Source organism: Episyrphus balteatus, chromosome 3, assembly GCF_945859705.1.
Source record: "Episyrphus balteatus chromosome 3, idEpiBalt1.1, whole genome shotgun sequence".
In the NCBI taxonomy this organism is placed as follows: domain Eukaryota; kingdom Metazoa; phylum Arthropoda; class Insecta; order Diptera; family Syrphidae; genus Episyrphus; species Episyrphus balteatus.
Genome location: NC_079136.1, coordinates 25,555,963 through 25,568,347, shown reverse-complemented (window position 1 = coordinate 25,568,347; position 12,385 = coordinate 25,555,963). Strand labels below are relative to the sequence as shown.

At 31.3% G+C, this 12,385-nt stretch overlaps 1 protein-coding gene across 2 annotated transcripts in view; it reads right to left on the bottom strand.

The window, feature by feature from the left end:
* Nucleotides 1–12,385, bottom strand: part of LOC129915851 (uncharacterized) — a 337,223-nt gene that overhangs the window by 82,009 nt on the left and 242,829 nt on the right. For both annotated transcript variants that reach the window (XM_055995543.1, XM_055995542.1), the window contains 3 exons: nucleotides 10,021–10,499; nucleotides 3,088–3,907; nucleotides 804–944 (listed from right to left, as the gene is read on the bottom strand). In XM_055995543.1, the coding sequence (XP_055851518.1) occupies nucleotides 804–944; nucleotides 3,088–3,907; nucleotides 10,021–10,499 (1,440 nt within the window). The remainder of the gene's footprint in view (nucleotides 1–803; nucleotides 945–3,087; nucleotides 3,908–10,020; nucleotides 10,500–12,385) is intronic.

Genomic DNA, 12,385 nt, shown 5'->3' with positions numbered 1-12,385 from the left:
GACAGACAGACAGACAGAATTGCCGGACCCACTTTTTTGGCATTCTCCATCATCGTAATGTCATGTAAAATTGTTATCTCGAGTTCTATTTTTTTTACGAATCCTAAACTTGCCCTATAGTACCTATATCGCAAGTAAAAATGTTACACCAATAAAAATATTGATACAAATGTTTCATTTATAACAAAAACTAAGAATCTAAGCAGTCTATACAAATATTTTAGGTGAAAGGGTGTTTTTTTTTTTGGGAAATAAGGAAAATCCGCGATAAGTCCGATAAAATCAATGGTCTATCCCACGAGAATTGCGAATAAAATAAGTTTATAAATTTTTTTTTATGTGAAAGGGTGTTTTTTTTTTAGGTTTAGAGAAAATGTGTGTATATTAAAAAAAAAGTAATAATGGTACCCCATTGAAATTCAGCAATTATGTTACTTTTGAGAATAGAAACAAGAATCTTAGGTGTCTATAAGAAAGTCATGGGATAAAGTGTGTTTTTTTTTGCGTGAAAACAAAAATGATGGGAAACCCTAATGCAATTTGGTGAAAACTTTGAATTTGGGATAGAAAGCAAGAATAAAGAATTTTCATAAAAAAATTAACCTAGATCTGTTATTGGTCCCAAAAAGACAGTAATTCGTGTAAAACGTCCAAGAACTTAAGCATAAACGTTTAATTTGTCATCAAATCCAAAAATAAAGTGTATAATATATTTTTTTTTCATTTCCGAATCAAAATCATAACGTTTCTTGGGAATTTCACAGTAGTTTCAAAATATTAAACAACCAAGAAACATTACTCACCCGAAAATAATTCCAAAAACTTTTCAACACCATAATTGCCAGGAAATCGATATCCAGGATCTTTAAGAGCATTTGCATTGTGCACTTTAATTCGTTTAATCATAAATGTGATGTTATCTGGTTTACCATCTCCATTAAAATCTGAAAAAATAAAAGTAATTAAAAATCAATAAAAAAAATAGTAAAATGGCAAATATTCTTTGTAATAAAAACCCCCAAACATTCTAAAAAGTACCAAAATTCTTATTTCTTTCTTTTTTTTGTTCTCTTTTATTACAAGTTCAATTTTAAGTTACAAAAAAGCTTCAATAATATTGTTGCATAGCACACACAAAATTGCACTTGAAACTTTTCCATATATATACACTTGATGTCAAACTACAAAATTTAACAAGCTTCCGCCCCCTGATGGTCGGTCTTCGTTGATAGAGTCAATGGTTTTGAATGAAATGACGTAGACACAGATGCAATGGTCGAGTACTCTCGATAATTGGTTATTTTTATCGGTTCTCTAAAAACTCAACCAAAAATTCAGTTTAAATCAATATTGCTCTGTGTTCATTCTCTATAGCAAAAAGCAAAAAGGATATGAAAATAACATAAAACTATAATAAAACAAAAAAATATAAAAAGGATAAAACTAGAAAAGTAGAAGATGATGATGACAGTAAAGAGGTTGGTCCTTCGCCTCATGAACTCGTACTCCTGTCATGCGTTTCAATTAAACTTCAACCTGAAGTTTATTGAAATTGCAAAAGTTTATCCTTTGGCCTGGGATTGACAAATTTTATACTGCAGCCCTCAAGTGGAGTCAAAGGATACCCATATAGATCGGTCGGTTTAATATCGGCTCAGGTCGCGTCGGTCGGGATGATATCAGGATTCAGAATAGCTTGATATTTTTTTTTTTTAACGAACAAAAATAAAAGAAATCGAGGCTATGAATGTAATGACGTTGGTTGGTCGGTTTGGCATCATAGCAGCAGACACAGCACAAGTCTTCCTTATGTCCTGGAATCTCCGACAATGTGCAATCTGACACCGTGGTCGTATAGAGCGTTGCATACCAGAGAGATGTGCTGGCGGAGTAAATTATGCTGTGATGGGATAAGTGTGTTTGCCTGAGGTTGGTAGAGAGAAATCTGGATGTCCTTTGAATATGGAGGAATTTGTCTGGCAGTAAGTTTATTTTTTTTTTCATGGAGAGAGAGAATTGCGCGTGCTGCATATTGGTTGGATGGTCGGAATAACTGAGGTTGAGATTTGGGGTTGTTATTTAATTGAATTGTATCATTTTTTTTTTTTATATCAGCTGGAAGGAAAATTCATAATGCATCAATGCGGATTGCATGGAATTGTGGAAGAATTCAGTGGTTAAATTTAAGGCTTGCAGTAACACCTAGGAGGAAAATTTATATAAATTGTATTGGTGTGTACCAATTTGCTGGTTCAATGAAGACTGTAAAAAGTAACTTTATGTGTCATTGTAAATTTCATTTCGAAGCTTAATTTATTGACTTTTTAATCAATTTGAGTAAATGAAGGGCTTAAGTGTTATAAGTTAAAGTCAAAAAATTGCAACAAGTGATGGATTTTTTCAAATTCTGTTTCCTAGGTAATGTAGGAGGAGTTTCCTATTTTAAAATTATGAAAGTGGCGCCCAACGAGAAACATTTTTCAACTTTTAAGCTTATCTGAAAGCTTCTAGTGAAATCATAAATATGCAATTATCTATTTATAAGCAACAAAGTACTTGTTCAAAATTATGAAAGTGGCGCCCAACGAGAAACATTTTTCAATTTTTAACGTAGTGATGGGAACTATCGAATGATTTGAACTATTGATAGTATGTATTGTAACTGAATGATTTGAACTTTCGAATAGTTCATTCATTCATTTATTGATTCGATTAAAAAATATCGAATAAAACTATCGAATACAAATTATCGAATAAACTATCAAATTAACAATCGAATAAAAACTATCGAATCAAAAAAAAATATTCCAATAAAAAAACTATCGTTTAAAAAACTATCAAATAAAAAACAATTTGAATGAAAAAATTATCGTTAACGAAAACTACCCGAATGAAAAAACTATCGAATACAAAAAATATTTAAATGAAAATAGTAACTAAATGAATGAATGAATGATTTGAAGCCATCGAATGAATGAATATTTACAACTATCGATAGTTTGATAGTTTTTATTCGATAGTTCCCATCACTACTTTTAAACTTATTTGAAAGCTTCTAATGAAATCACAAATATGCAAATATCTTACCTGTGTTTTTGTAAATCGAATTGGCCCTCTGGACATGTCTCGTGATCGCTTCAATACTCGACTCGTCAGATCCCATTTTCTGGAAAAATGTATGATCCGCCTGAAGATAGAGCATACAAGTGATTTTCCTATCGTACATTGCCCGTGCCGCAGCACTACTCCCTGAATCATGCATATCCGATGGCCGACTGCTCATCATTCCATTATAATTCTGTGACATTACCACATCCGGATTGTAATTATTCACAATAATATTTGGCTTCTTAGTCGCTCCATTTTTCGTAATAATTTCCACATGAGTCTTATGGCTAGGACGTGATGAACCACTACTTGTTGAACTGCCTCCAAACATTGTCGTCCAATTGGTATTGAAAAAATTATTCATAAAATTACTATCCGAAGATGCTGTGAGTGTATCATCTAAACTTCGATTATTGAAACTACTCACAAGGATATTCTTGTGTTTGGTAAATGTTTTGCGAATGCTATTATTTGCATTGAAATTATTATTATTATTATTTGAATTATTATTACTAATATCACTACTAGGATCATAGTTGCTGACAATGATGTTGCGATTGCGATTGGATGTTGTCGTATAGACGGGCATATTGCTGCGCCATGTGACTTCCTGTTGGTCGGGCAACTTTTCCCTAGGTGGGCTGCTTCGATTGATAATGTCGTCGGCGGCGGCGGAGGAGGATGTCCTAGAGACATCTTCATTACTACTACTTGTATCGTGACTTAAAATACTATAATCATCGTTGTATGGTACATCCAGATCGAGTGGAAGTGATGGATTTCTATCTTCTGTGACTTGCTAAAAATATTAAAAAAAATATATTAAATTTGTGAATTTTTTTTTTAAACAAGCTTTTGTTTTCAAAAATTTAAGATCAAGAAAAATGTTTTAGTAACCAGTAGCCTTTATATTTATTGATTAATTAATGGTAATTGGTAAAATTCTTGTTGGACTCAATTTCAAGTTTGAAATGCCCTCTTCTCTTTTTAGAGTCAATCAAATTTTGAAAAATTTATTTGTTTCAAAAACCAGTCTTATATTTGAATAGAATTTAAAAGTGAATTAAAAATACTAAAAACTGTCTAATGAGCAAACAACAGTGAACGAACAAAACTGAAAAAATAAATTACCAACAGAAGTGGCTTCTTACAATCTTCCCTTCCTAAATACAATATTAAGTGGGGGGGGGGGGGGGGGGTTAAATCCCTCTGGACGAAGTGTTTTTCAAGATTTTTTTTGGAAAACTGAAAGCATTTATTTAAATTTGGAAAAAATACATGATATTATTGATATCATGAAGTATTAACACAATTTTTTTGAAGTAATAAAAAAAAACAAAATGGCGGCTCTACAGCCGTTTAAAGTTGACGCCTCGCTTTTGCGCCGTGCAATTCCCAGGTCCAATAAATTAATTATAATCAAAAGAGAATTTGTTTTCCATTAAAATACGTTCATACGCATTGCATGAACCTAAATTTAGCAGAAAAAAGTGTAAAATAAAAATTAGAGACCAAAATAACGAAAAAACACAATGTTTTTTTTATAACCAAATTTTTAAAAAATATATTTATTGTAAAAATTATATTAAACGTTTAGGTTCATGCAATGACCAATGAGTTAACGAGTAATTTGCACTTTATTTCAAGACGATAGCTTGATTAGTTTTTGAGTTAAGTTGCACGGCGCGGAAAAAAACGTGTTTCGAGAAAGATGCGTTTATAATTTTCGTTTTTGTACTGTGGTAGGCTCGAAACGCATAGGTTTCGGGACTATCTGGGGTCTTTTGAGGCTTTATTCAAGGCTAAGACCAATAAAATTGTTTCTTCGGCTGATGAATGAATTTTTTAGGGAAAACAAAATAATAATGCAAAAATAAAAAAATTCCACAGGGTTTCCCCCCCTTAAACAATTATTAACAATGACGAAATGTGAAAACTATAGATGGATTTGCGTTTTGCCTTTTCACATGACTTTAAGTTGCCGCTTTTTGGGTTCATATCAGAGAAAGATGTCAGACATCAGTCATGAAGATATTTTAAATCCTTATTATAAATCCGCAATGATTTTGTTCTAATGGTTCAGAGGTCTTTAAAGTAACCAAAAGCTAAGATCTCAAAAAATTCAACCAACAACAGGTGGATAAAACGTATATCTATAATGTTGACCTTCCAAAAGAGAATGAATAAATTACAATAAAGGGAAAATTAATGTCGAATGAAGAAATCATTCGAAAAGTTTGGTTAAAAGCGTTTGAAGTTAGAAATATCAATTTTGCAACCTCTCAAATGAATAATAACCACTAAGAATCTTTCTACTACAATAATTGTTCATTAAGGATGAACATTTTTTTACAAAAACCTCAGAAGTATTGAAAGAGAACAACAACTTATAACTCTGCTTTAAAGAAAGGGACAATGTAGGATTTTCGTCTGATTCTCGAAATTGATAAACTTGTATAAATTTTTGAGGTATATAATTTAAGACCGAATTGTTTTTTGTTGATAAGTTGCAAGGAATGTAAAAGTTATAGTAACAAAAGAGATAGTTAAAATAGTTCTGCCTGGAATTTTGGAACTTTTTAAATACTTTCAACAGTCCGAAACACCCGAAAAAAATAAATTTGGACGAAACGTTCAGCAGCGAATTTTATATTAAGACAAATGCAATTAAAGAATGTTAGAGAAGACAAAAGAGAAAAGAAGATTATCTGGAGGCAATAGTATGCCAATACTGCATTTATAAGGATTTTGTCTGTTATTGCAGGAACAAAATTTGTGCATATTTTTGCTAATAAAAATCATTTAATGACAGACTTGCAAAACAACCGTGCAATTGGAGTGAAAAAAGCCTTCAAAGATGGAAATCCAACGTAATTGTATCTTTGCCGTATAAAGAAACTATAACTTTACCTGAGGTTGATAGGATGTGTCCAATAACCAAATGTTCAAATAGTTTATCGATGAATTTTAAGCGAAGGATAATTTTTAAGTAGAATTTTTTACATTGACAAAATTTTCTGCTTTGAAAAAAATCAATGCGAAATGTGTTTAAATATTGTATTTTCGAATTTCGTCGAATTTAATGCAATTTGGGCTGTCATAAAATGCAATACTAAACCTAGTTGAAATAACTCATTCATGGTCAAATAGTCAATATGGTAAGAAAATGGAAATTTTTTTCAATAAAGAAATTTGTTTAGGTATTTCTATAATAACATTTTTACTTGCTCTATAGGGCAAGTATTGGTTTCGTGTCGAAAAAAAATTGAGGTTTTAATCAAAACCAACATTACGATGATGGAGAATTCCAAAAAAAGTGGGTCCCGCAATTCCGTCCGTGCGTCTGTGCGGTTGTGCGTCCATCTGTACATATTTCCAGAGCCTAAACGGGTGGATGGATTTTCTTCAAATTTGGTACAGATGATTTTTATGGAATTCTCAAAGTTGGTTTTTTGTTTGTTTTTTTTTTTTTTTATATCTCGTTTAGAACGTATACCTCCCATACAAAAAAATACGATATTACGAATTTCTCGAAAACGGCTCTAACGATTTTGATTAAACTTTGCATACGTAATATTAAAAGCAGTGGCAATAAAACTGCATTTTTATTTTTTCTCAAAAAAGTCAAATAACAAAAAAAATTTTTTTTCTTTTACCAAAATTTTGCCCTAAATGTCGGCTCTTCCCCAATATCAATTTTTTTAAATTTAGATCCAGCTTTTAAAATCTACAAGTAGACTAACATAAAAGTGCTTTGAACTCCAAGAGCAAGTACGTGCGACCCCAGTCGTGCTTTTTATTTTTAATGCAAAATATTTTTTTTTTGCAATAATTTCACTGTGATAGTTCGATTTTGCAACAGAGCGGAGACACGTCGATTTTAGTTAATTCGAGTGTGCTGAATTCAGTGGTGGAAACCGTTTTAAAAATTTGGCTCAGGTTTTCGAGATATTTGGAAAATAAAATCATAGGTCGGGACTATTAAAATACTGATAATTTCGAATAATTAAGTTTTTTAAGCAGTTTTTAGTTTAGAGAAAAGCTATTCCTGTATATAGCTATATGTTTAACACTATTCCAACCTAGATTTTTTAAATCAAAACTTCACTTTTTCATGTTTTTTTTTTAATTTATTTTTTTTGACTTTCAAAGAGTTAATATGAGTTCAGCACCCCTTTCACCTTCAGAAAAGAATATTTTGGTTCTTGTGGCAAAAAACAAAGTTTAATTTTGCTTACCAGTGTTATTTAATACATTTCCGTAACTTAAGACTGATTTTCACTAGTGAACTTTTTCAGGTTTGCAGTATTTTATTCATTTTTGAAATTATATGCTATGTAAATAATATAAAATACACCGAAGCAATGTTAAACTCAAATTGCATCCATATTAAAGGCTTTGAAAGTCAAAAAAATAAAAAAAAAACATGAAAAAGTGAAGTTTTGATTTAAAAAATGCTTTGTAAGCGACAGAAACATAACAATCTAGGTTGGAATAGTGTTAAACATATAGCTATATACAGGAATAGCTTTTCTCTAAACTAAAAACTGCTTAAAAAAAACTTAATTATTGAAAATTATCAGTATTTTAATAGTCCCGACCTAAGATTTTATTTTCCAAATATCTCGAAACCCTGAGCCAAGTTTTTTAAACGGTTGCCACTCTCTCAGCACACTCGAATTAACTAGAATCGATGTGTCTCCGCTCTGTTGCAAAAAAAAATTCTAAAAACTATCACACTGTTTTTTTTTTTTGGTGGAAATTTTTTTTAATTTGTAGTGGAAATTCATTAAACAGAAAATAATTTTTTACAAGCCTGAGTATGACAAAATTCGGATTTAAATCTTCTACTTCTATTTGATTTCTGTATTTCCAAATAACTTAAATGTCTAGTGTGAGTTAAAAATGCCTTTAATGCTCCAAAATTCTCTTGGCTTACTACTGGCGAAAAAGGTTCAGAGTTGAAGTGCCAAAATGTAACAATAGAAATTTCGTGTTTATATACCTGAACCAGTGATCTTAGAAATCATCTTTTACCCGATTATTCATATTCTCCTTTATATTTATTCTCACACTCCTCCACTGTATACCCATCATGACTAAAACCTTGTTCCAATGGTGTGAAATATTCGTTGTTTTTTTTATCTTCCCCATCCATTTATGAATACAGAAAAAGTACTAAAGACAGCCTCAAATCGCCAAATCTATACCCATTGACTCAAAAAAGATTCCGGAACTGGAAATAGAACCATTTCAGATTTGCAACTCTGCTTCTGTCTGCCGAATAAAGTAAAAATAATTGTATTCAGAAGAGATGTGCGAATAAAAAGGTATCCTTCAATCATTTCAAATCCAATTGTATCTGTTACGATACACCTCTTTATATGCATAGTACAAGCATAACACAGCAACAGGAATTCATTCCTACCGACAAATTCTATAGAAAGATCTCTTCCTTTTCCCCCTCCGGAGCAAAAGTGCGACTAAAATTACTTAACCGATTTAACCATCACAGCTATCCACCTCTATTTCTTGACAGATACTGATATCGAAAAAGGAAATGAATCCTTGATTTTATCGAGAATGGTAAGGCGGCACACAAAAGACACTAGCCCAGTAGAATTAAACATTTCAAATGGAAATAATTAGATCGTGCAATTTTTTTTCATAGGATGATAGAGGGGATCACTGGGAGCTTAAAACCAGTTTTTCGGGAAAATCGACTTTGTGCTTAAGCCGCCATCTTGGATTAAAGGTAAAACACGTTTTAGTGAATAACTCGGCCATTTTTGATTTTTGACAAAAATTAAATATGTAAAACTTGTAGAAAATTTTATTTTCTATAACTTTTGTCTTAGTAAATTTTTCTATATGACCTATATTTTTCGAGTTAATTTGAAAAAACTATACCCCTACTCAGCTTAAACTTTATACCCGCTTTGATTATAGATTTTAAGATGAACGCAATATGGGAGTGTTTTTATATGTTTTTGGGGATGATAAATCTAGCTGCAATGTTAGTTTTTGCAAATTCATGAAATTTTATAAACAAAAGGAACTATCTCAAAATCGGTAAGTGTCGTTTTAAACAAAATTTGTAAATATTATAATTGATGTCTAGCAAGACAAGCAAGTTTTTGAATTTTTCAAATCGGTCCATTAATGCCTGAGATATGACCAATTGTTTATAATAAAAGCTTAAAAGAGAGAGTGAGTCATAAACAATTGGTCATATCTCAGGCATTAATGAACCGATTTGAAAAATTCAAAAACTTGCTTGTCTTGCTAGACATCAATTATAATATTTACCAATTTTGTTTAAAACGACACTTACCGATTTTGAGATAGTTCCTTTTGTTTATAAAATTTCATGAATTTGCAAAAACTAACATTGCAGCTAGATTTATCATCCCCAAAAACATATAAAAACACTCCCATATTGCGTTCATCTTAAAATCTATAATCAAAGCGGGTATAAAGTTTAAGCTGAGTAGGGGTATAGTTTTTTCAAATTAACTCGAAAAATATAGGTCATATAGAAAAATTTATTAAGACAAAAGTTATAGAAAATAAAATTTTCTACAAGTTTTACATATTTAATTTTTGTCAAAAATCAAAAATGGCCGAGTTATTCACTAAAACGTGTTTTACCTTTAATCCAAGATGGCGGCTTAAGCACAAAGTCGATTTTCCCGTAAAACTGGTTTTAAGCTCCCAGTGATCCCCTCTATCATCCTATGAAAAAAAATTGCACGATCTAATTATTTCCATTTCAGCTTAATTTTTTGTACATCCCGACTGGGCTACACCAGAAAGATAGATACAATGGAAAAAGGGTACAATAAAAATGGCAGAGGTTTTTTTTTTTTTGCAAAAAAGGTACCTACACAATACTCTTAGAGAGAGACTCACCTCATCCGGAAGCCACCTCTTCCGGCGGTTATGCGAAATCGATATATCATTTGAGTTATCGACTTTATTGCTATTGTCAACGCTTGAGAAGATATCCTCGAGCATCGACGACTTGCTAGTCATTCGTTTTCGCCGTTTTAAATCATCCAGCAGCATGCTGCGTCGTAATCGTTCACTGGCACAGTGCTCAAATGCTGCTCCGGTATGCGATGATGATGATGACGCTGATCCAGCAGCAGCAGTTGTAGTTTTCTTTGCATCAGTTGATGCAAATGTCGATGACGAGGACGATGAGGACGATGACATTGGCATGTTCACATCGCTTAACTTATACACAATCGAATGGACACCGGACGCCGATAGATCCTTTGAATATCGATGTGATGGTTCTACGTAAAATTGTTCGGAACTAGTTTCGATGGTCCCATCGAGGAGGTTATCACTTGTGAGTATGGCATGGACGTGAGAGTTTTCATCATCTGCAAGAATATCAATGGGAAAAAATTTGTCAAAAATTAGTCACAAAGTTCAATGAAGAATGGGAAAGTTATAATTCAATAAAGGAGATGGGAAAGGATTTTAGAAATTTTATGGTTGGTATTTGAGAATTCAAAAACCGTTTCCGATGACTAAAGAATCTCAAAAACGATTTCGACAGCTGAAAATGTTATAAATAACTCTCAAATCCCTCCGCCCACTCAATCCCATTCAATTTGTATTTAGATTTGTTTTTTTTTTTCAAACCTCGCAAACATCATAACTTTCATCACATAAAAACCAAACCAATCTCCAGAGGCAAAGTATATGCTCTTATTTATATCAAATCAAATACCAACAAGCAATATACTAAGCCAAAAGGATAATTGTGCAAAAAATATGTTGGTTCCTATATTCGTGCCCTTAATACAAATATTTTTATATACAATTCTTCTGGCCTGACTATGGTTCTCTCTGTTATTTTTAGTGAGTTGATTTATATAACTTTTTCTTAGCCATAATACCCAGCAGAGAGTGAGAGTCTGCATCAGCTTCAACAACATCAGCCAATATTACGTTTTGTATATACATTTTTATTCACTTTGGGAATCGTGCGTTTCGGGTTTATTTATTTTTTTCTTCTTTTCATGACCCCCAGAAGGATGTTGAAATAAACAAAAAAGGACTTTTCCATCATCATCATCAACTGGGGGCAAATATCAAGCAAGAAGCAACATTTACATTAAAGCAAAACGATTCCTGTATATATGCCAAAAGGAGATGTTTTCGTTTCGGATAAATGTTTGTTGTGTTTTGATTTTTGCTTTTTATTTCTTCCTGTTTTTTTTTTTAGTTGTGAATTAATTTGTTTTTATTTGCTTTAGATTGCAAGACTTTTATTTATTATTATTTTTATTTTGCATTGCTCGAGTACCTACTTTATGTTTTTTTCAATATTAAATTCATATTTGTACAGATTAACCGTTGGAGCTATTAGAAAACATTCTAAATTAACAAAACTCTTAAAAGTGAAATTAGTAAAAATTTTGATTTCGAATTTGTGGTTTCGATGAGGTCGCTTCTTGATATTTTTAAGTTTGGAATTAGGCACCAGATGGACACTCATTAAATATTGCAACGTTTCATAATCAAAATGAATCGAAGTTGTTTCACTTTAGTTTCTGGCCAAGTACTTTAACAATAAATAGAAAGGTAAAATTTGAAAAAAAAATTGTTTTTAATTACCAGAACAATGCTTGAAAATAAAAAAAAATAAAGCTAAAAAAAAATTTAAACTTTAAAAATTTAAAAATAATTTTTTCAAAAACTGTAGTTGATTTAAAATTGATTAGGAAATTTAATTATGCTTGGTATCGTAAATTTTAAAAATAAAAAAAAAAAAATTAATATGAAAATAAGAAAAAGTTAAAATTTTGAGTTTAAAAATAATTTTTTTTTTCAAAAAATGCTTACTGAAACAAAATTTATTTAAAAAGATAATGAAATAATAGGTTTCTGGCTTTAAAAAAAAGATATAATAAGAAATTGTTGGTGTTGCCGTTGTATTTTAATATTTTTTTTTTCTATAAATTATTTTATTTGGTACTCTCTGAAGTAGAATATTAAAAAAAAATAGAACCCATCCAGTTTGCTTTCCGCGATTTTGAATCTTGTCACTACATACCATCAGGAACGCACTTGCAAAAAAGCAGAAATTTCGCAGTCACGTAAATTTTCAAAAAAAAAAAAAAAAAAATACCATTTTGGGTCCTTCTGCCACCCTTTTTCCATCAGTCAGCTTTCTGTCAATTTGGCATCTTCTTAGCCCACCCCCATCCAATAACACTGGTCTGCAAAATTTAACTTTTTTTTTCTCCTTCAAATAATT